Raw genomic sequence first — 25,588 nt, 5'->3', positions numbered from 1 at the left:
CTACCAGTCTCAATCTCTGTTTTCTCACTCGGCTCCAGAAGGCCTGGCAGAGCTGCAGCCAGCACAGACAAGCCTTCCATTATACCTCTACGGTCTGAGTGGGCTGAGTGACTGGACAGTGGAGCTGCATCTCTGGGGCTACTAGCAGAACACCTCCCTCCTCCGTACTGTGCCTACTCACCCCGAATAGCATAGGCCAAGAAAGAGTTGGACACAGCAATCAGGTTGCCATAGTAGTATTTCTGCTCCCAGTCATACTTGGCGACGGGCTGGATTTTCACCTGAGAATCAAGAGTGAGGAAGGTCATAGAAGTCGAGGGCTGGGGCAGCTTTCCTGGAGCTGAGGTAGCCCCCAGCATGCCTGGGGACAGTAGAGGCCATATGCGCAGGCCCAGCCACCCATTCACAATTCTTGGGGCCAGATTCCCACAGAGACTTGGCAGCCAACCCTGACTTCCTGAGACTGGGATACACTACCTGTCTGTCAGGATAGTCCCCATAGGTACTGGCAGCATGGAATGGGGGAGGGACAGCCTAAGTGTGCCCCATCCATTATACATGCCATGACATCCTGGTGCCCACCTTGTTGCTCCCCCGTGCCTTGCTCGAGATGCTAGAGTCACTGCTGGCCACAATCTCCACCTCCTTGGCCAAAATCCCGATGCAGGTGGAACTGTCGTCTCCTAAGAGGCAGCTGGGGGGAGGGGTGCATAGCGTGACTCTTGTTCACCCAAAGTCTCGATGGGCAGGGTTGTGGGGAGAAGATACAGACACTCTAGTGAAAGTGTAAAGTCCCAGATGCCCAACTCTGCCTGGTTCACTGGTCCCCAAACCTACAGCTTCCCTTGCTCACCTCCCTCCTTGGGAATGGCCCTACTTCCATGCTAAACCAGGTGCCCAAACTTCAGATCCAGGCCAAGCCCTTGAGCTTGTCGTTGCCCCTCATCCTAGTGCAAACTCAGTGTGGTTAAGTGTTCCACCCCAGGTCATCTAGTGGGGAAGCATCAGAGGCTGCTGGACCCTCTCCCCTCCCCTTATGCCTTTAGTTCACAAATGCCTCAAAGACCCCATCACCACCACTCCCAGACACTCACATGACCTGCTTTTCCTGCAGGTTAATAGGAGGCATGGCTCGGAGACCAGGCTTGTTTGTTGAAGTACCATCACCTGAGCAGAGGGGGTCTGGGACCAAGAGCCCATTGAGATCTCCATTGTAGGCATTAGATGGTCGCTGGCTCTCTGCACTGGGACCTAGAGACAGAAAGGGCCACTCTGATGAAGTTATTCCACCTGCCCACTGGCCTCTCCTCCTGCAGAGCTTCACTCAAGAACCATGAGGTGCTCTAGGAACACTCAACAAGGCTTGTCAGTGGGGAGGAGGGCCCTTTGTTCAACCTTTATTCCATAAACACTGATGGTGAACCTAATGCATGCTAGGACCAAGGATGAGCATGAAGCTCTTCTACCTGGGGGAAGGGTATAAGAATGCTCTGAGTCCAATTAATACTCAGCCCTGGGTCAGTACAGAGGGACTCTGTGTACTTGAAGGAGGGCATGGGAAGGGTCAGGACAGACTTTACAGAGGAGGTGCCATCAGAGCCAGCGTGGCTAGAACACACAAACCTGGGAAGGATGGAGGGAAAACAAGGCTGCAGAGGTCTCAGGTATGAGGCTAGGGTGCTTAGATTTTCCCTGTGGTAATGAGAGCCACAAAAGTTTTAAATAGGAAAGTGACATGATCTGCTATGGCCAGAGGACTGACTGCTCTAAAGTAGCATGCAGGATAGTTGAGAATCCAGGTGAGAGATACCAGGGCCTACATCAAAGTAGTGGAGGGGTTGGAGAAGAGAGGGTGGGCTTCTAAGGCATGGAAAAACATGATAAGATGTGGAAGTAAGAAAGGAAGGAGACTGCCTGACACGGAAATGGCTCAGAAGAAGCCACCCTGGAGGAATGGACATGAAGGAGTTGGACAAAGAGTAGAGAAATTATGGGGTAGGGTGTGTAATCAGGAAAGACAGCCTTTCAGTTGTTTCCATTGGCTGTGTTTCAAGCACCCTCATAGGTTCAGACACTACTCCAAAACTCCCAGGTAGCAAGGAGAGTAGGGCCTCATATTCAAGAAATATGACAAGTTTCTAGTCACAAAACTGCCTGGGGTCTCACATGGTCCTCCAGTGAGAGGAGACAAGCAAGGGCTACTTGGCAAACGGGGGAATCAAGTACCAGTCAGTAAGCAAAGAGTTAAGAGGACCACCTCACTTGCATCACAGCCACCTTAGCTGCTCAGGGGTAAGCTGACCACTCTCCTTTCCAGGCAGGCTACCATGAGGACAAACAAGCTACACATTACCCATGCCAGGCTCTACCAAACCTTTGTGAAGACTAGTTTGCTAGCAGCTAATAAGCATGAGAGGGCCAGGCCAAGCCCATGAGTCCAAGGAGCACACACTCCAGGCCTGGGGGAAAGGGCTTGGTGGTTCCAGGCAGCAGATAGATTTTCTCAGAGATTAGAGGTTAGCTAAACCCAGGAGTGAGCACCAGTGCCTGCTTCCAAAGGGAGCCAGCAGGTTTCAGAACAGGGTCTGAGGAAACACCAATTCTCAGCTCTGGCCACTGCACATCCACACCCCCATTACCAGCCAGTCTCTCAACCACTACAACATTTCACAGGTCCCTGAACCTGCCATGAAACTTTGGTACTTTCACATATGCTATTTCCTCTTTGCAGAATGTCTTTCCTGACACCCAAGCCCGTCTCCATATTACAAGACCTAGCCTAAACATTGCTCTTCTCTCAGATCTGTTCTCAGGCATTCTCCAGCCCCCACCCCACCCACCCTATCCCCATCACAGTGCCAAACACTTCTCTCTTTCAATGAGAAGAGCATTATATTACACCTTGTTAGCTCTGTGTCCTAGGAGCTCACTGAGGGCAGGAGCAGCTGAGGTACCACTGCAAACCCAAGAAAAGTTTAAACGAATGGACGTAAACTAGGGCTTGCAGATGTTTGTAGATCCAATCAGGACTGTGCAGTCTGTGATTTGCCTTAAACCCAAAGAGGACACGGAATTGGGGGTGGTCACCGTCGTCCTGAAAATCAGTTTCAGAATCGCATGCCTAGAGTCTGTATTCCAGAAGGAAGGGCAAGTTGCATAGGAGATCAGCGGCTCTTCATTACAGCGCCTAGGTCTAGATCCAGAGCTCCGCATACAGAGCCCAGACTAGGCCTCTGAACTATGGCAAAAGGGGAGGGAACCCGGGCCAGTCCCAGGAACACTAGAGACGTTGCGGACAGGACACCTGGTGGGCTCTGCGAATTCAGAGAAGGTGCCTCACCTTCAGCCGAGACGCTGAAGGACGAGGCAGAACGGCCCGGCTCCGGGATGGGGCAGGATCGCACCCAGGGGTCTGCGCCCTTCAGCAAGCACGCTCAGGGATTTGCCGCTCCAACCCTCGTCTGCCCTCACCAGCCGGGAGGATGCAGAGCCGGTCCTGAGTGACCCGAGGGCCATGAGGGTGGCCGAGGCCCGCACCGCCCTTCTGCCCGCTCACCAAGGACCCACCCCCACCGTTCCGGCTCACCCCCCGCGGGCCGGTCCAGCTTGAGGATGTCCCGCAGGTGCTGCGTGGCGTCCTCGATGTCGATGCTCGCGCAGGAGGAGGCCATGGGCCCAGCCGCGGGCGCCCGGGTCCGCGCCGCGTTCGTTCGCCGCCGCCGCGCACCGTCCAGCTGAGCACTACCCCGCCAGGACCAGACAGTGGGACCAGTCACTACACTCTGTCCACCCAAAGCTAGAAAACCGCCACCCGCGCCGCGTCCCTGAGCCCCGCCAACCCCACCAACCGCCTCCACTTCCGGCCCGCCCCAGACTCGGCTCCCGGAACCTGAGCAGAGCGGAGAAGAAAGGTTCCGGGCTGGGGGTCGGACGCTTCGCCCCTCCCGGAGCCCGCCCCTACCGCGGTCCTGCCCCTGCGCTAGTAGGGTCTGGGGAGTTCCTTGAGGCTGAGGCAGAGCAAACGTCCACCTACTGGACCGCCCAAAGCGCCCTACTTGCCTCAGGATATCCCGCCCGGTCCATGTCCACTCCCAAAGCATGGGCTCATGGTGGGCCTAGGACCGGGTCAATTTGGTTGCCCAAGCTGAATCCCTCAGATGCCCCAGGAGCAAGCTAAATTGGTAGGAGCCTCGGTTTCCCCTTTGGGAAGTGGGTCAGTGTAACCCAAGACCTGAGGGGACCCGTGAAGTCACGGACCCAGGAATTGCTAGGGCAGAGGAGATGGTCCTACCACAAACATCACATTGTTCCCTAACTTCTCCCAGCATCCCCCTGCATGACCTGGCACCCTCAGGCAAAAAGAAAGGAACCATGGTTTACAAACACCTCTTTATTGCAGACATTTCAGGCACAGATACATGGAAAAGCTGTATTGCAGATTTTATACAGGGTGGTTTAAGAGGCAGCAGGTTTCTACCTCTCTCCCCAACCTCCACCCCCCAAATACACAGCAGTCAAGAAATCAGCCCCATGAAATCTCCTGAGTATGCTGTCCTTTCAAACAGCACATCATCCAGCCCAGTGCCCAGTGTAGCCAGGCAACCAGTGGGGGTCTGCGGAAGTCCTTGGCTTCCATCCATAGTGCAGGAGGGAAGGGGGCTGTGCAGGTCAGGCAAAGCTGTGGTGCCCTCACCAATCCTAAAACCCCTAACAGGGCATCAGCCCAAGTCCTGGGTTTGGTTTTAGCCTGTGGTTGCTACCTTGCCACGAGTTTTACACCACCAAGGTCTCAGGGCTCAAGGGCTAGATTTGTACTAGGCAAGGCTTGTCCCCAAAACTGAGGAGCAGAAACTGCCCCAACAGCTGAGACTTCCCGGGATTTGAAGATAGTGTGAAGGTGTGTGTGTGTGGTCAGGGAGGGAATTGGAGGAGGCCTAGAGATGCCTTGCAGAGGTCTCAGGGGTGAGAAATCCTAGAACCTAAATCCCTCAAACTCAGAATGCTTTCTTTCGTAGTTCTAAATCTATACTCCAACCCAACCGGGCCTGGCTCCATGGACATTGGAGGCTGGCTGTTCGAGTTACTCCCCTTTGGGTAATGATATCCACAGCAGATGGTACAGCATCAAAGCTGCCCTCTGCTTGGCTTGGGATTTACGGGGCACACTGGATGTGATCCTGACCCTTCTGTAGATAGAACAGGCCCTTCTCCCTCAAACCTCTGCTCATACTTGGCCTTGCTGAGCCCTCAGTTCAGAGGGCCTGAAGCTAATGGGCCATTTTTGCCAAGGCTTTTCCATCTTCGGTGGGGTTCTGGGTCATCTCACATGTCATTAGAGCCTTGACCCTACCGAGCGTAGACGTCACAGGAGGTGTCAGAACTGACTGCAGAGGCTTCAGCGCAAGGGAAGCTTCAGGTCAGACCTGAGCTCTGCCTGTCTGCAGATCACTTTCCCAAGACCAGGTGGGCCATGGAGGGAACACTGTGCCCTACAGGCTTCTGAGAGAAGCCAGCTGAGAGTGCTGCTTCAGCGTTTTCTCCTTGCAACAGGTATCGCTGAAGTGGGGCAGAGGTGGGAGGGTGAGACATGAGAGAGCCAATGAGGCAGGGTAGTTACTGATGCCCAGCCAACTATTAAACTAATTAAAACAATTTAAACTGTTAAGAAAATTTTTGTGGTTTTATTGTATCATGAGGCATTGAAACATCTGAACAAATCAATATCTCGTTGGTGAGGCAGCTGCTTTCTCCTTCACTTCTTTGGGTTACTAGAGCAACTTGTCAGTAGATTAAAAAAAAAAAAAAAAAAAGACAACCTTTCGCATTACTTAAGTCTTTCCAAGGCATGCGCTGGTACAACACAAACTTCTCCCATCAGATGCAACTAGTCTAGCGTCCAAACATCATGCACAATACCTCGGCAGCAGTAGCGCACTGCGCCCACTCCCACCGTGGCCCTGCTCATTTGTGTATGATATTTGGAGCATCTGGAGGAGCATGAATAATATCGGGAAGAGGAGGGAGGAGGAAACAGCATGAGTGCCTGGCTGGGAGGAGGTCAGCCGAAGTTGTGCAGGGCAAGCCTGAACATGTCATTGGTGCAAACCCAAGCATCATTGATGTTCTTTAATAGGAACATCTGGTGGAACCCCATGATGGGGTCTTCATCGGCCTGTGAGGAGAGAGAAAATGGTTCAGTAAGGTGGCCAAGGAACAGGAAGGGTGTTCAGCAGGAGGTGAACGCTGACTCTGGGATCAGGCCCTACAATTTGGACGCAAATCCTAGGAGAGCTAAGGGGTACTTGTGACTGTGAATTGACACAATGTATGAAACACTAAACTGGGCACTAAACTGGGCCTTGAGATGGCAGCTCACACTGCTATGTACACAAACTGCAGAACAACTCACCAGTTAGCTACAGCAACAGAGCAGAGAACGTACGTGCCTCTGAACCCATGTTTCTGGGCACAAATGATCAATTTGAAAGAGTTCTGCAGCACTTACCATGTAACTCACAGTAATCTGAAAACTAAACAATCTTAGTGTCTGATTATGCCAGTTAGTCCAACCAGGAGAAGGTACTACTAATACTGACTATGGCCAAGTACATGAGAAAAGGCTCAAAACCAAGCTCACACTGATTGCAGCTCTACAGGGGAAAAAAACCAATGCAGCACTATCAGGTAATCTGTTTCTTGTCATGTAACATATTTGCAACGAAAAAAGAAAGGCGAGAGACTTCCACCCAAACTGCAGAATACCCAGATGAGGCCTAGTTGAGGTAGGAGCCCAGCCAACCGACAGTGTTTCTAATATCACTGTTTTTTCCAGGAATTATCATCAGCAAGGAGGCAAATCAGTCTTTTGGGGGTTGGACAAAAACACCAGAAAGAACCTGAAGCCAGGTGGGAAGAGGCACTGCTAACTGATTCCGGCCTGGGAAAGTGGGCACTAAGACCCCAGGAGAGAGCTCCTCACTCCCAAGGTCTATTTGAGCACACTCTCTGGGCACGGTATCTTGGACAGGCAGGAGAAACTAACAGGAAAGAACAGGCCAGAAGGCAGGTCCGTCTGGGTCCACTGGAGAGGCCTAGCCACCCCCCCCAATTTCTTCCACCCTTGTAACGGACTCAAGAAGCCCTGCCTAGCCTAGGGAGAAGGCATGTGGGCCTGTTATTCTGGGCCCCATGACACCACAGGCCCAGGAGGTTGGAACCTGGTTAAGGGGCAGCTCATTTGTCCTGCTTTGGGAAGGAGGAGAGGCTTTTTTTGGAAATCAAGAATCTGACTTCAGCCTGTTAGAGCATAACAAGGAGTTCCTGCAGGGTACGGGACCACAGGAAGGCTTTGAAGGTAACAGGTCTTGAGAAGTGGAAGGAGAACTGCAAAGAGAAGCAAGAGTTTCAGGAATCTGCTTTGCTCAGCAGGTGGAAGAATCAGCAACCAGCTTGGGGAGTGGCAGCATGGACTCCAGCTCAGGATCAGCTGCCTGCAGAAGGCCCACCTACACCTTGGGGCAGTGCAAAGGCCCAGTGGCTTGGATCACAGCCCCATCCTGCTCCTATACCTCTTGTCCCTTTTCCAAAAATGCTCTATACGAGTGCTCTCCAATAGGACTTGTTGCAATAACAGAAATGTTCTATGTTTGTGCTGTCCAATAGGCAGCCACAAGCACTTGAAGTATGACTAATGCAACTGAGGAACTACATTTTAATTTTATTTCACTTTACTTAATGTAATTTAAAAATCACCACATGTGGCTGATGGCTGTTGTACTGAGCTACACAGCTCTAGGCATCACTTTGGGTGTCCCCTGAGAAGCAGGACAGCAGCACTATTACCTTGAGCTGGCCCACAACCATGCTGATGATGCAGCTATCTGGCGTGGGCTGATGGTCCTGCGCCGTGATGCTATGCTGGATTTTCTGGAACGGAAGGCTCTGCAAAGAAAAGAGTGGGTGGTGGGCTGTGGCCAATGGGGTGGGGAAGGAGCTGCCTGCAGCCCAGCCCTGGCCCTTACTTACAGACAATTTCTCCACAATGGCAGCTTTCCCCTGGAATTGCTGTCCTTCCCACGTAAGGCATGACGCGTCAATCTGAAAACCAGGAAACCTGGGGTCAGGGCTTCAGAGCACAAGGAGTATCTCTGAGGCCCTGAAAGGACCCTGAAAAGGGTCTTGCTTGGGGAAATTAGTTCATGTCTTAGTTTCCCTGCCTGTAAAGAAGGAAAATGAGGGTAACTTCCAAACTTTACAGGATGAACATCTTCTTTAATTACACCTCAGCACTGCAGAACCCAAGCTCTGAAAGACTATGTAACAAAATACAAACTTATCAATAAGTTCACTTCCCACCTTTTATTCAAGAAGTTGTATGGCCTTTGATATGCATGAGCTCCAGGCTGGCTATATGTGGCCAGGGCTCAGTCAAAAGCCATCCTGCTGCATGGTCAGTCAGCACCAGTCTCAGAAAAGCCATCAGTGAGTTCCAAAGAGGTCCTTCCCATGGGGTCAGAGAGGAATGGAGGCTGAAAGGCCTTGCCTGGGACCCTCCCTACCATCAACATGTAACCCACTACCTTCACTTCTTCCCCACCCCATCTCTCCTGCCACAGCCTTCAGGGGCAGAACTCAAAAGTGCCTCTGCTACTTACCAGCTCTGACATTAAGCAAGCTACTTTTTTTTTCTCCCCCTGAGTCTCAGTTTCCTGATCTTTAAAAGGAACATGTGCTGAGGTTTATATAAAATGACATACATAAAGTACTCTTTTAGGACCTTGCTAACTCTTCTCTGGGTCAGGCCTGCTTTAATTGATTTTAAAAGCAATATGGTAGAAGTGCCAAGGATCCCAGAGTCATACCAGTTTGAGTTTTTAAAATTCTCTACCTATGATAATGACAATCAAATACCTGTGCTGGATTTGTTCTTCCACTGGTAAGATCCTTTTCTTTTCTTCAAAATTTCTGAACTGGCCCTGACTTTTTGGAGGGAGACACAAAGGAGTTTGCCCACAGCCCAGTCAGGCTGCAAGGCTATGCCGGATGACTCCTACCTCTCCTATCCTGGGCAGACCTGCTAGGCGTGGCCTGATCAATCACATTTCTGTCTTGGGCAGGGTCAAATACAATTAACTCTTGGTATATATGAACATCACTAAAATAGCAGCAAATCATACCTGCATAGAAGTGTTTCTCAAGACACACCAACCTCCCTGGACTAACCCCATTTGTTTCCCATGAGCATTCAGCGGCTTTTGGCCCCCCAAAGGAAGGTGGCCCTGGGGCCTCCAGGAGAGATCAGCGGGGCACTGATGATGCTTATAGCTGCTGCCTCCAGAGGGCACCATGAGCCCTAGCCTCTGTCTGCTGCTGCCCAAACTAGAACAGAGGCACTCCCAGGACCATGGAATGGCAAGCCCAGAACCTGCTGCCTAGGGTATCAGAATCCAGTCTTATAGATGACAGAAAGGAATGTGTGGACCAGGGAGTTGGGCTAGGCCTTAAGCCCCCTGTGCCATGGAGAGTAGCTCAGATAAAAGGGGACAGCCAAATTCAGTGAGGGCTGCCAGAACTTGTGAACTGGAGGCACTGGCCCAACATCTGAATTGATTCCCCGAGGTCCCGTTCTGGTCCTAGAGCTGAAGACTTACATAAATTGCGCCTAGTTGGGTTCTGTCGTTATCAAATAACTGGTAGTAATGTTGAATGAAGCTGGATCCAATCTGCTCCCAAATTGGCTTGTCTCCCATTCTGGAGCGTCACCCGGCCTCGTTGAGACCTGCAAGTACAGTGAGACAGGGAGGGTAGTGTTGGTACCTTGGTACCGTGGAAGCAGGAGGTAGCCAGCCAGTCTCCTCACTGACCCCCACCCCTCCCAGACCTCCTTGAGTAGGGAGTCTTTTGCTGAGGTCTGTTCTCCCAGGAAACACAGAGAGGGCCCAGGGAACTGCCAGGCGATCCCTCAATACAGACCAGTACAGGGAGCCCAGAGGTGGACCAGACCCAGACCCTCCTTTGAGGGGCTCTCGTGGATGAAACAGCAGGATGGGTGCTGAGGGTGGAGCCAGGACAAAGGAAGGTCAGAGCAAGTCCAATGGAGGGATGGGCTTTTAAGGAGGAGCTAAGCACTCTCCCCATATCTTTTCATTTAATCCTCTCAACAACCTGCAAGGCTGTTGAGAGTTATTGCTATTCTTCCCACTTTGCAGGTCGGGAACTACTGATGTCTATATGTGGAGTGTCTTCTATTGCAGCCTTCAGGCCCACTCCTTGTCCTGCTGAGACTCAGCACTCAGTCCCTCAACACTGCCCTCCGGGCTTACTGGCAGGTGGAAGAAGACCCAGTGGGAGTGGGGGGAAATGGCTCCTCAAGGTCCCAATTGCAACAAAGACAGCAAGTGACTCCCCCTGCACACACTTTGTCTTAAGGGGGTAGTTTACGTCTTTGAGGCCAGGTGACATGATTTCGTCACTGATGGGGGTTATATCTACCCACTTCAGAGCTGGAACCATGGATTCAGAGGATCACAGGTAATAACAGAAATGTTGGGAGGGGAAATGTGTCATGTCTTCACATCCCCATCCCAGCACTCACTCCATCAGAAGGGCTGCCCCTCTCCAGTCTCTGAGCGGGGGGAGGAGAGGGAGGGGTGGGCCCCCCCGCTACAGATATCAGGGACCCCAGGCTGCTAGACGGAAAACCCAAGCCCCAGATGAAAGAGTTGCTCACGCTTTGGCAGGCCCGGGTAGGGTGGCGTGCATCTCCCTGCAGGATCCATGACAGCAGACCTGTGTGTTGCTCTGTAGTCATCTCTGACTGTAGAGGAGCCCACCCCCTCTCTCCTAATAACAAGAACTCTGAACCAAAGCAGTAAGGAGGTGGGTTTGGCCCTGGCAGACAACCATTGGCAGTAGTGGGATCTCACGCAAGTCACTGCACTTCTTAGGGCCTCAGCCCCCTTCTCTGTAAGAGGGTGGAACCCTGAGGTTGCCAGTGGTTGTGGTCTCACTAAGGGAACCTAGTAAAGCCCTCAACTCAACATGGTTAAGTGCTAGTTTGCTCCAGTCCCTATGACCTCACCCAAGGCCAGAAGAGCCAGAGGGAAGGACAGTGTTAGTGGGCAGTGGCTTATCCCCAATCCAGCCTATCTCCCTGACTGTGACCAACACTCCAGCCAATGAGGGGCCAGGAAGCTGAGCCAGCTTTATTTTAGGTCCCCTAGGAGGTGGTAGCACTAAAAATAGCAGCTCAGTGCTGGGATGACTAAGAAATGTCCAGGAAAGTCTAAAACAAGCAGAGGAGAAAGCTTGGACCCGGTCATGCCTGCTTGGGACAAGGTGTGTCCCAGTTCACACTCTGCCAAGAAATATATCAACAAATGGGAAAAACATAGGATCAACAGCTGGTCCCAGCTGCTCTGTCTTGGTCACATTTCCAAGGGGTCAGACTGTGACTGTACCACATGCAAACTTGGGTTACTGGAGGCAGGACACAGCCCCACATCTCGCATCTCTGCCCCTTCCACCCTAGTACTCACTATGCTTGGCTCACTCATTGGGGCCCAACCCTACCACGTCACGCTCTCAAGATGCCTTGCTGAGCATCTTGAACTCTGGGGCAGGGGGAAAGCTGGAGGAATGGATGAGGGCCATCTCCCCCTCTGTCCTAAGCAGCCCTCAGGGAAGGTCTTGGAGAAAGGAGTATGCCAGTCAGAAGAAACAACATTAGCAAATGTCTAGAGCCTCAGAAAGAGATTAGGGCAGGAAACTGAGAAGCTGGAGATGGAGGATGAGGGGAAATAAGGCCAGAAGCTGATCCAAAGAAAAAAAAAGTGGCGCTATGTGGTGGGACAGTGAGGTGAAGGAAGTGGGGGGGTGTTTTTTCCTTTTTCAACATTGTTCTTAACAGTGTGATAACATGCTAATACAAAAACTACTTGGCAGAAGTAGTGGTAGAGTAAAGAGGTGGAGGGATAAAAGGACAAGAAGACCCCTTTGGCCCGGTGGAGTGGGGCAGGGCAGAGTGAGCTCTCCTGAGGAACAGGACTGCCCAGGGGCTCCCAGAAAGTGGGAGAAGGAACCTTCAAAAGAATGTGGACTGAAGACTTTGCTTTAAAGATGTCAAATGGGGCCGCTGAGGCCAACACCAACCTCGTTCGAGGCCTTCTTGACCTTGATGTGTTTATTTCTATGTCGTGACCACATCGCCATGTGGTCAGATTCCACTGTCAGCCCACTTTACAGGTGGGAAAACCAAGGTTCAGCTGGTTGCCCCAAGCTCACCCAGTACATCAGTGCTGATACTGGGTTCTCTGGTCAAGGTCACTGCTTGCTTTCTGCTAACTTTGCATCCCTGAGCTCTAAACCACAAGGCTGTCCATGTCCCTCCCCTACAAAACCCTCACCCTTGGGTTAAAGGTCAAGCCCCCAAAGCCCCACAGGTGGCTATTCACACCCGTCCCTGACTCCTCAGCCATTCTCTCCTATCTCCATCCAGCTCCACACATAAACACACCAGAACTCTCTGAGTGCTTGCTCCCTGTGTCTTTTGCACAGGTGAGTCCTCCTGCCGTGATGCCCGCCCTCCCCTCAGGTCACTGTTCAGATGCCACACATTTGGGTCCTCCTTTCCAGACTCAACTGTTGACTCCAACCCCATGTGCAAGTGCAAAGCCGTATCAACACACCCAGGGCTCATTCCTCTGCCTAAACACAGCTCTGGGCTGTGAGGGTTCCAGTGTGGTTCCTGCCACACCCAACCCCACCCCCTCAACCTCCCAGCACAAAGTCCAGCAAACTACAGGATTTATAGTTTCTGACTCCAAATCTTCCACAAAGCTTTGCACTCATAGCCAGGAGGCAGCATTCCTGAGTCCAGAAAAAGCGACAGGGTGCAGAGCCCACCTCCCATCCCCATGCAACAAAGAGGAGAGGTGGGCCAGGCTGGGAGGATGTTTCCCAGGATGGCCAGCCAGCCCTGACCTTGTTTCTAATATATTTATTGTGGAAAGGACAGCCTGCAAAGAAACAAAATGCCAAGGCTGAGGGGCAGCCTCACATCAGATTGGAGAGTGACCTTCATGACAGCTTCTCCTACAGCTCTTCCAAGAGGGCTGCTGACCACACCGTCTCCTGCTTCACTTAGGCTGACTAAGGCCAGGCTCCTCGAGGAGCAGAAATGACCTTCGTGACCTCTCACCCACTGAGCTTCAGCCTTCACTGACCCTTAGGTCTCTGTGGGTGCAAAGACGTTCTAAAAATGTCTCATAAACCATGGGCCTTTCCCAATAAATTTGCGCAGAGGCAGAGGTGCCCCAGCCTTGTGAATGATTTCAAGTCATTCATACTCCCTGAGGTTGTCACAGACCCCAGGTTAAAACCTCTGGCCCAGGAGATTCCATTGGGTAACAGAAAAAACTTCATTTTTATCCTCAAATTCTGGGTCAGTGTTTCCATATTTTGAAACTTGAAACAGCAATGTCCGGCTGATAATGTCTCATTTTCACTAATGTGTATTACGCGTAGAAATGTGCTAAGGGCTTTACATGCATTTGTTCTAACACCCTGTGAGTCAACTCCCATGTTAGAGATGAGCAAAATGAGGTCCAGCAAGGTCAGCTAATTTGCTCAAGGTCACAAGCCTAATAAATGGTGGAACTGGATGGAACCAGGCTTAGTGGACTCCAGAGCCAGGACTCCCAGTGATAACTAGTCTGGAGATAAAAATGAACAACATGGGGGCTTCCCTGGTGGTGCAGTGGTTAAGAATCTGTCTGCCAATGCAGGGGACACGGGTTCGAGCCCTGGTCCGGGAAGATCCCATATGCCGTGGAGCAACTAAGCCCGTGCGCCACAACTACTGAGCCTGCGTGCCACAACTACTGAAGCCCACACGCCTAGAGCCCATGCTCTGCAACAAAAGAAGCCACCACAATGAAGCCTGTGCACCACAACGAGGAGTAGCCCCTGCTCGCCACGACTAGAGAAAGCCCGTGCACAGCAATGAAGACCCAACACAGCCAAAAATAAATAAAAATAAAATTAATTAATTAAAAAAAAAAGAACAACATGTAGCGCTGAAGCCCTGATCTCTGACCTTGGCTTTCTTGGACAGGGGCAAGACAGGTCTGAACCAGGGCTTCTGCCTCCAAACAAAGGCACCAGGCAGACTGCCACACTAAACAATGGGTGTTTTCACGGGAGATGATCTCACAGTTTTCCCAAATCTTCAAAGTCACAACCCCATCTCAGCAAAACAGATATAGATGCTGGCCTAGCTGGACCTGGGTCAGGGCTGGAGGCAGGAGAGTGATGAGGAAGAGGACATTACTGACTCCAGAATAATAAAACAGAAGGATGCTCACCTCTGAGGGCCCATCACCGGGGTCCGCAGAGAATGCCAGATATGCTGAGCTTATAGTGGGACCCTTGAAATTGGCACCAACCATCTCTATTACCCTCACACCTACTGTCTGCTAGGCCTCCAAGAGCCCTGAAGCAGAGGCTGAGAAGGACTCCGACAGGTGGGACTGACAGACAACCTTGGCTTAAACCCAGAGCACAGGCGAGCACTGTGGAGAGTGAGAGGGAAGGCTGCATAGTGCCTGTCCTTCAGGAACAAACTGCACCTCTTTCCATGATCTGAGGGGTGCTGTATATCCTGTCCTACGGCCCTCCAATGACTTCCCTTCCCATTCCCCACTGACAGTCTCAACCATTTATCCTGCCTTCAAGGCCCTGGGTGACCTGGCTTCCCAGCTATCCAACCTTGTCTCCTGCCACCCACTCCTTCCCGTCCTCTGCAGCCACTCTGGGCATTTTCCTGTTTCTGGAACATGTTGAGCCTGTCTCACTGGAGGGGTTTGCAACTGTTGATCCTTCTACTAGATCACCCTTCTTCGTAGACCTCCATGTGTCTGCCTCCTTGTCACATATGTGTCAGGTCAAATGTTACCTCCTCATAGATACCTTCAGACACTGTGACCACTCCGTCTAAAGCAGCCACCCATTTACTCACTTCACCACCCCGTTTCATCTTCTTAGCACTTGTCACTGCATGAGATTGTCACATTTACATATTTGTTTATGGTCCGTCTCCCTGACTGGGGCACCCCTGTTCCCATGGTGCCTGGCCCAGCCCCTCTGCTCTGGAGGAGTGAGTTCTGGGCAAACCCTGTTCAATTTAAGTCGCCAAGTGACCCACTTCCCCTCCTCCCACACCTTCTGTCCAAGTTGTCAGGAAACAATCCTTTGCCTTCCACCCAGCCATCTGTCTGAGGCGTGTGGGAAGTGGGGCTTAGCCCCAAACACCCTCCCTCCCCCCACAAGGCTCTGATCACCTGAGGGACAACTGGGGCTGAATAGCAGGCACACAACCACTTCCCTCAAAGGCTTGGCCTCTAGCTTGCTTCTCCTCTCCCTCATGGTATGACCCTCTGACCCTGTCTCTTCATCAGTAATTATGAGGATGTTGAGGGGTAATCAACTGAGGGTATAAAACAGGACTCAGCTGTAAGCAGTCATTGGCAGGTGCTAGGTGAATACTAGGTCAAGAGCTAGGAAGAAGGTGGGTATCTCAGTCTCCTGTAGGGACACCACACTAAAGAGCAGCCTTGACCGAGGACTGGCAACAGCCTCGTCCACCACTCCCCTGCCTGAAGTTGCGAGGGAAGTCAGCTAAGGTCTGCTGCCCAGATGGCTGGCCAGGACAGAACCCTCTCCTGGGGCAGACCCCTGATGTCTAGGTGCCCCCAGCACCCTAAGGGCCTTTTCCTTCTCTTCTATTTGAAGAAAGGGCTCCAGAGATTTCAGGCTGCCCTGGCTGGCCCAGAAGGTGAATCCTGAGACCTGCATTGTAGGCCCTCTGCTCCATGCTTATTCAGTCCTTGAGTGGCCACCCCTTCTCAGGTGGCTCAGGGATCTCTCAGACCCCCGTCCTAGAGAGCTCCCATCCATGAACTTGCTGGGTCATGTACTGTAAGTCAAACTCCTGTAAGCCAAACAGTCACATGTGTTCTCTCATTGGAGTCTCACAGCCCTGTAAAGCTGGTGTGATTAGTGTAACTCTGTAGATGAAGAAACCAAGACTCTGAGAGATTAGGAAAGAATTCAAGACCACAGAAGGCCACTGGCATAGTCAGCATTAAAATGTCCACAAAATTGGCCTGGACTGGAGCAGCTGAGAGCCCATGTCAAGCAGCAGAAAGCACAGATGAGGCTGTGAGGAATGGAGCCCAGGCCTTTTCTTCCCCTTTGAAATCAGCAAGCTCCATGGCCATCAGAACAGAAGCCTCTAAGTGCATGCTCAGCCTGTCAAAGCAGGTTTACAACCTACAAATGAGAACTTGCCTTGACCTGGGCCTGACCATCTCTGCAAGTGAACCAATGTCTCTTTACAGACATCCTTCCAGGGGGCCACAGTTTCTGCCCTGGTGAGACCCAGTGGCTCTAATGCAGTACCTGAGGCTTTAAGAAACAAACATTCCAGAATTCCCCCAGTTTACTGAGGCAAACTACCCTCAGTTCCCAGGTACCCTGGACACACCCCTCTCATGAGGGGAGGTTCTCCTTCTCCAGCATAGCCCCCACTCCAGCCTGGGTGCTTAAGGAGTTGGTACATAGCAAGTACCAGCAACAAATAAAGAGAAAGGCCTAGGGTAGTGAGAAGGGCCAACCCCAGCTCTCTTGTGTTCCTCTTCCCTGGCCACTAAGACACTTCCCTAGTTGTAGCCAGACCTGAGCAAATGATTCCTCCCAGGAAGACACATTCCAGCTGGTAGGGTGAGAAGGAGAAGGCGCCACACAGACCAGGTGGTAAGGGTGATGACCAGAACGATCAGTCACTCCAGACTGACTCCAGGCCTGGAAGTCACTGCAGGGATAACCCACTGCTGTGGCCTCCCTCAGGGAGAGAGTCTTCAAGAATTCCTGTCACATATGGTCAAAGCAAGAGAATCACAGAATCTCAAAGTTAGGGAAGGGGTAGTCAACTCAAATCCAACTCCACACACACAAACATCCTCAAATGGCCCATCAGAAAAAAATAACTTTAAAAAGAGGCCCATCAGCGTATACGACAAACCCACAGCAAACATCATTCTCAATGGTGAAAAACTGAAAGCATTTCCTCTAAGATCAGGAACAAGACAAGGATGTCCACTCTCACCACTATTATTCAACATAGTTTTGGAAGTCCTAGCCATGGCAGTCAGAGAAGAAAAAGAAATAAAAGGAAAAAAAAAAAAAGAAATAAAAGGAATACAAATTGGAAAAGAAGAAGTAAAACTGTCACTGTTTGCAGATGACATGATACTATACATAGAGAATCCTAAAGATGCCACCAGGAAACTACTAGAGCTCATCAATGAATTTGGTAAAGTTGTAGGATACAAAATTAATGCACAGAAATCTCTTGCAGTCCTACGCAATAACGATGAAAAAATCTGAAAGAGAAATTAAGGAAAGACTCCCATTTACCATTGTAACAAAAAGAATAAAATACCTAGGAATAAACCTACCTAAGGAGACAAAAGACCTGTATGAAGGAAACTATAAGACACTTATGAAAGAAGTTAAAGACAACACAAACAGATGGAGAGATATACCATGTTCTTGGATTGGAAGAATCAATGTTGTGAAAATGACTATACTATCCAAAGCAATCTACAGATTCAATGCAAACCCTATCAAATTACCAGTGGCATTTTTTACAGAACTAGAACAAAAAATCTTAAAATTTGTATGGAGACACAAAAGACCCCGACTAGCCAAAGCAATCTTGAGGGAAAAAAACGGAGCTGGACGAATCAGACTCCCTGACTTCAGACTATACTACAAAGCTACAGTAAAGAAGACAATATGGTACTGGCACAAAAACAGAAATATAGATCAATGGAACAGGATAGAAAGCCCAGAGATAAACCCACGCACCTATGGTCAACTAATCTACGACAAAGGAGGCAAGGATATACAATGGAGAAAAGACAGTCTCTTCAATAAGTGGTGCTGGGAAAACTGGACAGCTACATGTAAAAGAATGAAATTAGAACACTCCCTAACACCATACACAAAAATAAACTCAAAATGGATTAGGACCTAAATGTAAGACCGGACACTATAAAACTCTTAGAAGAAAACATAGGAAGAACACTCTTTGACATAAATCACAGCAAGATCTTTTTTGATCCACCTCCTAGAATAATGGAAATAAAAACAAAAATAAACAAATGGGTCCTAATGAAACTTAAAAGCTTTTGCAAAGCAAAGGGAACTACAAACAAGACGAAAAGACATCCCTCAGAATGGGAGAAAATATTTGCAAACAAATCAATGGACAAAGGATTAATCTCCAAAATATATAAACAACCCATGCAGCTCAATATCAAAAAAATAAACAACCCAATCAAAACACGGGCAGAAGACCTAAACAGACATTTCTCCAAAGACATACAGATGGCCAAGAAGCACATGAAAAGATGCTCAACATCACTAATTATTAGAGAAATCTAAATCAAAACTACAATGAGGTATCACCTCACACCAGTTAGAATGGGCACCATCAGAAAATCTACAAACAGGACTTCCCTGGTGGCGCAGTGGCTAAGAATCCGCCTGCCAACGCAGGGGACACAGGTTTGACCTATGGTCTGGGAAGATCCCACATGCCACGGAGCAACTAAGCCCGTTCACCACAACTACTAAGCCTACGCTCTAGAGCCCGTGAGCCACAACTACTGAAGCCCGCGTGCGTAGAGCCTGTGCTCCACAACAAGAGAAGCCACTGCACTGAAAAGCCCGCCTGCCACAACGAAGAATAGCTCCAACTCGCTGCAACTAGAGAAAGCCTATGCACAGCAATGAAGACCCAACGCAGCCAAAAATAAATAAATAAAACAAATAAATTTTATTTAAAAAAAAAAGAAAATCTACAAACAACAAATGCTGGAGAGGGTGTGGAGAAATCGGAACCCTCTTGCACTGTTGGTAGGAATGTCAGTTGATACAGCCACTATGGAAAACAGTATGGAGGTTCCTTAAAAAACAAAAAATAGAATTACCATATGACCCAGCAATCCCACTACTGGGCATATACCCAGAGAAAACCATAATTCAAAAAGACACATGCACCCCAATGTTCACTGCAGCACTATTTACTATAGCCAGGTCATGGAAGCAACCTAAATACCCCTCAACAGACGAATGGATAAAGATGTAGCATACACACACAACGGAATATTACTCAGCCGTAAAAAGGAACGAAATTGGGTCATTTGTAGAGATGTGGATGGACCTAGAGGCTGTCATACAGAGTGAAGTAAGTCAGAAAGAGAAAAACAAATATCGTATATTAACGCATACATGTGGAACCTAGAAAAATGGTACAGATGAACCGGTTTGCAAGGCAGAAATAGAGACAAAGATGTAGAGAACAAACACATGGACACCAAGAGGGGAAAGTGGCAAGGGGGTGGTGGTGGGATGAATTGGGAGATACGGACTGACATGTATACACTAATATGTATAAAACAGATAACTAATAGGAACCTGCAGTATAAAAAATTAAATTAAATTAAATTAAATTAAAAAGGAGGCCCATTGGGCTTCCCTGGTGGTACAGCGGTTGAGAGTCCGCCTGCCAATGCAGGGGACGCAGGTTCATGTCCTGGTCCGGGAAGATCCCACATGCTGCAGAGCAGCTGGGCCCGTGAGCCATGGCTGCTGAGCCTGCACATCCGGAGCCTGTGCTCCACAACGGGAGAGGCCACAACAGTGAGAGGCCTGCGTACCGCAAAAAAAAAAAAAAAAAAAAAGGAGGCCTATCAGGAGGTTCAGCTCAACCTCAGCACACAGAAATCCTGCCCAACTTTCAGTGTCCATCCTGTGGAAAACTTTTTGGATCCACTCCCCTCTCTCCAAAAGGACTATTCCCTTTCACTTACTTCTGGGGAGAGTGTCCTTGTCTGACTCTGGAAGATGTCCTGATATTTATCACTCCAGGAGCACTGGGCACTTGAATAAGTGACCTGAGAGGGTCTCAGAAGAGACAGAAGCCACAAACCCAGGTTCCAGGCAAGGAATAAGGCCACACACCGCAGAATGCTGGTGAGATTCTCAGGCACCAGGAGAATACCCAGCAGAGACCCCTGAGGAATGCAGGAGCTACCGACAGAAGACAGCTGCTAGACTCAACAGCCACAGCAATTTGGAGTGGTGACAGCCAAGTTTCTCAAGGGACCCCAGACTTTCCTGGCCCTAACATCCTGAAGTATACCTTGTTCTGTGGTTTCTCCAGGCACTGGAGAGGAGAGTGGGCTCACTAACAGACTTTCCTCTCTGGTGCTCTACTCATTCAGAAGCCCCCTCTTTTGCAAAGGGCCAAGAGCCCCTTGTGGGTCCCTTCAAACTTAGCCCTCAGCACATAATAGCAACATTACCTCTGTCTCTTCCACTACTGTGACATCCTTTCCCCAGCACCAGGACTTGGTAGGATTCATTATTCTACCTCCAGCCTCAGCCCAGTGGGCTGACATATAGAAAGCGCTGCAAGAATGGTTGCTGAATAAAATGGATCATTGGTGTAAAAGGAGAAAAAAAAAATTCAAGCAAGATACTAATGCCTCAGTAAGGGTATTCCAGAATTTTTGATACAAGGTGCCTTCCAGTTCTAAAATTTGAGAATTCTTTCACTTAAATCATTCTTCCCATCCCAACCCACCAACTGCAAAGAGAGCAGAATAAAGTGAAACGTGGCTCATAGAGGAGAGGTGGTCTCCATGTCACTAAGGGACCTAGTTGAGCTGGTTGAGAACCCAGCATCCTCACAGCCTGCCCGCTTGCTTACGCAGCCATATCCTGACTGTCCCATGCCAGGCCCCACCTCCCAAGTCAGCCCTACATGAATAGAGGGTGCAGACTGATTCTGGAGAACCTCAGGGTTCTTTAACGATTGGAATGAGAGGGAGGGACCTGAATTCCTCCTGTTCCCAAGTAACCTTTGTTCCTTTTTCCCAAGGAACAGCAGCATTTTGACCTTGAAGAAAACCCTTGTTTTCAAGTCACCTAGGGCTTTGCAATGTGTGAACTAATCCACAGCCATAAAGCCTAATTCACCTGACACCAGTGTCCTAGAAAGAACCAACCCAGACAATCTCAAGGTCTTGGAACAACTACTTATAGCACTAAGAAATCCAATCACACTGATCCTATTTGTGTCCTGTGGGTGGTCCCTCCGTGTTGCCCACCTCCACTGGCAAACCAGGCCTCTCCTAAGTCTGCTGAATGAACCTGACACCCATGTGCTCGTGGGCTAGGATGTGGACTAGGAGGGTTGAGTCCAGAGAGAACGCAGGCCTTGGTGACGAGATCTGAACAGAACCTTCCTTGCCTGTCTTCCTTAACCAGGGAGAATGCAATTCAACTGCAGGAAAACTTCCAAGGCTAGAGTTCAATGACCAGAAAAATATTACCTGGGGAAATACTCAAGGGAAAAAAATTCCAAGGATGGTGGCTTCCTGCATTACAGGCCTAACTCAACTCTCCTAAAAGAACTGCATGCTGCTGAGGTCAGGTCTGCAGAGACTTAGCTGCTTCTTTATCCCTGCGAGAACTGTGGCTCAGAAGCTACATTGGGGTCAGAGGAATCAAGGCTTAACGAACTGTCTCTTCTCCATATCCCATGGTCTTCTCTGGACTTGTCCCTTAATTTTATCACCAATCAGGAGTGCCTTTACAAAGCCTGCTAGAAGACTACTCTATGGCTAGATACTTCCCTACTCCCAGAAATCAATGGAGTCCTTGGAGCCATCATTAAAGGCAATTTCCCAAGGCCCAACCAGCTTCCTGCCTGTTCATAGGTCACTCAGTTGTTGGAAAGTGAGCAGGCAGGTGAGGGAAGCCTGACTTTGTGCAGCCTCCAGCTCTAGTCCTGCCACCCAGGCTTCAGAAGGGCCTCACAGAGCATCAATCTGAGCCCCACAGCCCAGATGTGCCCTATGCCCAATGTTGCTTGCAGCCCAGCCTCTTGTTTGGCACTAGGCTCAGGGACCTCAGACCTGGTTTCTACTTTCCCCTCCATTAAACCCTACCTTACCGTTACCATTCTTATCGAATCATCCTCCTCTGTGGGAAAAGGGCAGATGACTCTGGGAGGGGCAGAAGTGAGGATTAGGCTGTGCTGAAGAGATTTAACGATGTGTTGGAGGCTCACACATTCAGCCTTACCTCCTTGGCTTCTTCCCTCCCTTCCCTCCCTCCACTAACGCGGCCGGCCAACCCACCCACGGCTGGGGCCTGATCACTGACAGAGAGAAGGGCGGGGACTGAGCCTACGAGTCCGGAGCAGCCTCATCTCATCAAGCCAGATCCTCCAAGACTGGCCGGGGATGAAGTCCCACGTGGAACCCCCTCCCTACCCCAGATTCCCTGACCCTGGCCTCGATGCAGGAGAATCTGAGTTCCAGAGTGGGAGATAGGTTTCGTGCACTCTCAGCGGGCAGACAAGCAAGGGAGCGTTCACCTACATCCTAGCCGAGCTATGGTTGAGAACCGGGTGAGGGTAGGGCTGCGGCAGGCGGGCGCCCTTACCCAGTGCTGACTCCGGAGCGGGCCTGGTGGCACCTGCCCATCCCCGGATCCTTGGCAGGCGGGCGGCAGGACGTGTGGTTGGGGTCCGCCCGCTAGCCTGCCTACAGAGTTTGCAGGACTCGGGCTGGCCGGGCTAGGCCAGACGGGGCGGGGCCCGGAGAGCCCCATCCGGGTGGTCCAGAACAGAGAAAAAGGCCCGGCCCCGGCGCGGTCCGGTGTGCCCGCCACGGGCACGGTACGCCTGAAATGGGTTCCTGGCTGTCTCTGTGTTCCCCCTGGCCGCCGCCTCAGAGGACCGACGGGAGGCGGAGCCGCGCGCGACACATGGCCCCGGCCCCGCGCGGCTTCGGGCCGCCGGGGGGGGGGGAGGGGAGGGGCGGCCCTGGGACTCGCAGCTGAGGCTCCAGGCGACCCGGAGCGCGGCTCCTGCGGCCCAGCCCCCGCCCCAGCGCGTTAGCCCAGACACTCACCCGAGGGGCTGGCACGATGGCGGCAGCGGCGGCGGCAACCCAGCGCGGTCTGCGACCGACTGTCCCTTCCCCCCTGCCTTCCCTTGCCACCCCGCTGCACTCTGGGAAACGCAGTTCCCCCCATTCTCCTTTTTGGCATAGGTGCGCCAGGAGAAAACTACAGTTCCCGACGTCCTATGCGCCGAGGCCCAGACACGGCCCGCAGCGCGGGAGGGGAGACTAAGTCAGGGAGGGAGGCCGCCGAGGCGAGCCCCTGAGAATTGTGGTCTAGCGGAAGCCTCTGGAACACCCGAGCTTGGCGCCAGGCGAGGGTCAGGGCTCAGTTATCGCCAAGTCCCAGCTGGTCCGGCCCAGCTCTGGTTGCGCGGCCGTTCGGTGTTGGCCCCGCCTCCGTGGGAGCTCGGCCTGGCCCCAAACTGGCCTAGCCGCCCCTCCCTGGGCCCCTGAGCTGTTTCCGCTCGCAAAGCCCCCTCCCCTTTGGTGCTCTGGCCGCCCCTGCAGCCCCTTCGAGTGTTGCTCTAAGGCCAGCCGGGGCGGAACGCACAGCTTCTGTTTTTCCCAACATTCTTGCGCCCTGCCCGGTGCTAGTCGGACCCAAAGATGGTTTCAAGCAGGCGAGGCTTTTCTTGGGCTGGAGACAAGATTACTCTTTAGATTTCTGCAGTTAGGGTCTACAAAACATTCTCACAAGTTTGGTTTTTGTTTTTTTTCCAGCAGGCATGGCAGCTAAGAGTTTCATTTTTATTAAGAGAAAAGAGTAATAACTGGCACGCCCAAACCTTCCCCGTGATTTAAGTGATAAAATTGTCCATAATCTCCCTCCCGCCCATTGCCCTTTCCTTTCCACCCCCATTTTCATCGTTTCCCGGGCAACGCAAACTCTTGAAGTAAGGCCTGTCTCTAGTTCAGGCCTGCTGGGGAAATGCTCTGCAGCTAAGCCAGGGGGATCACAGGTAAAGTTTATAGCAACAAGTCTTCTCCTGACCAGAGATCTCTCAGTTCTCTTGTTCTTCCAGAAGGGTCCTTCACAGATCCTCACTGTCACCCCCACCGCTTTTCCCGGGAATGCCTCATACGACCAGGCTAGGCTTCTGTTTAATTAAATCCCAGATCTGTATTACTTTGCCTGACTAGATTCTTCTCTTATTACTCAGTCAGGGAGACTCTGTATTGCCCTGCTTGTGGTGTATCTAGGACCTCCCTTGCTCTGAGCTGTCCTCCTCCCCTCCAGAAGCTAAAACACCAGATAGGTTGTGTGCTCACAACATCCAGACACCAGAGTCCTAGCCAGTCTGGCCCTCACCCTCTCCTGGGAGTGCTGCTGAGAGGTTCAAGTGAGCCAAAGCTGAAACAGTCTAAGTCCCTTCAACACACAGGAGCTAAAGGACACACTAAAGAGCATGGCTTGGGCCTGGGAAAGTCCTCACTCCTAATGAAGGAGGGTGGGGACAGTTGAGCAACTGATCCAATACCTACCCATAAAGGGCTTCAGTCCCACCTGGCCTGGAAGGTCACTGCTGTGCTTCCACCACCTTAGGACAAGCCAGAACTAACCCTAGGAAGGGAGAGATACAGTCCCTTCCACATCTAGGTACTGCACAACCTATCTCCCACCCCTCCTCCCCACCACAGACTTGTTTCTCAAGTCAGTGCCAAGGGACCAGAAGGAGAGCAGAAATTAGAGACATTAATTTTAGAGTCATTCCAGTTTGAAACCACAGGGAAAGACCCCAGGTAAGTGGCTTTTTCCATAAGTAACAGAGAAAGGAGTCATATGCTTTATGGAGCCCAGTAAGTGTCCATTTGTGCCCCAACACCCATGTTAAACATGGCTAGCTTTAAAGGCATTTGTAGCTAGCTTTGAGCTAAATTACTTGGAACTATAGATAAAAATGTCACCTTGCCGCTACAATATCCAATCTAAAGAAAGATGTTAACAGCCAAGAAAATGAGTCAAGGGGTCACAAATCCCAACTCCTATGCTTAAAGTCCTCTATGGATCCACCTCCTTCACAATGGAAGTGTACCAAAGTCAAAGGTATCTGTATAAGAGTCCATGGCTGGCTCCAGCTACGGTCTTCACTGATTTAAGTAACTGCATGCCCATGTGTGCCAGACACCATACTAGGCCTAAGGGCTATAATAGTGAGCAAAATTCAACTCCAACTGAAAATTCTTAAGGAATTCAAAACCTTCAGAGAAGTGGGCTGCCACAATTCAGTTTAGTTCTCAGTTGCTCCTTCTCCCAGTTGAAAGGACACAGGGAGCTAACCCATGGACGAACCAGGACCATTTGGTGCAATTTCCAGACCCTTCGGGGTGAGCTGCAACTCTGCAAAGACCTTATGAGGCCAGGGTCCTTGTGCTTAGGGCCTCTTTATGGAGAAACCTAGTCACTGAAGCATCTCTACTCTCAGGGTCAGCCTGGTCCTTGAGACCTAAGGCGGCAAAGGTGGAGGCCTATCAGGAAGTCCATCTCCCCATGTTTCAGGGACTCTTAGCTGAGTCCTTATAAAAATAAATTGGCGAAACCCAAA

General features: G+C 50.8%; 1 protein-coding gene across 1 annotated transcript; it reads right to left on the bottom strand.

The window, feature by feature from the left end:
• Positions 1–5,656: 5,656 nt before the first annotated feature.
• Positions 5,657–23,112, bottom strand: NUTF2 (nuclear transport factor 2). Its single transcript, XM_065899327.1, has 5 exons — positions 23,052–23,112; positions 9,651–9,778; positions 8,026–8,097; positions 7,843–7,941; positions 5,657–6,172 (listed from the first exon to the last, which is right to left on the bottom strand). Exons 2-5 carry the CDS (start codon positions 9,747–9,749, stop codon positions 6,059–6,061), a joined length of 384 nt encoding a protein of 127 aa, XP_065755399.1. The 5' UTR covers positions 9,750–9,778; positions 23,052–23,112; the 3' UTR covers positions 5,657–6,058.
• Between the last annotated feature and the right edge of the window lie 2,476 nt (positions 23,113–25,588).

The sequence above is a fragment of the Phocoena phocoena genome, chromosome 20, assembly GCF_963924675.1.
Source record: "Phocoena phocoena chromosome 20, mPhoPho1.1, whole genome shotgun sequence".
Lineage (NCBI taxonomy): Eukaryota > Metazoa > Chordata > Mammalia > Artiodactyla > Phocoenidae > Phocoena > Phocoena phocoena.
Note: the sequence above shows the minus strand (reverse complement) of the source record. Positions and strands in the feature narration are given on the sequence as shown.

Excerpts from the sequence above, each read along its gene's own strand:
- NUTF2 (XM_065899327.1), bottom strand. The coding sequence starts at position 9,749 with ATGGGAGACAAGCCAATTTGGGAGCAGATTGGATCCAGCTTCATTCAA. Across the intron at positions 7,942-8,025 it reads CCATTGTGGAGAAATTGTCT|AGCCTTCCGTTCCAGAAAAT; the intron begins GTAAGTAAGGGC and ends TTTTCTTTGCAG. Across the intron at positions 6,173-7,842 it reads TGGTTGTGGGCCAGCTCAAG|GCCGATGAAGACCCCATCAT; the intron begins GTAATAGTGCTG and ends CTCTCCTCACAG.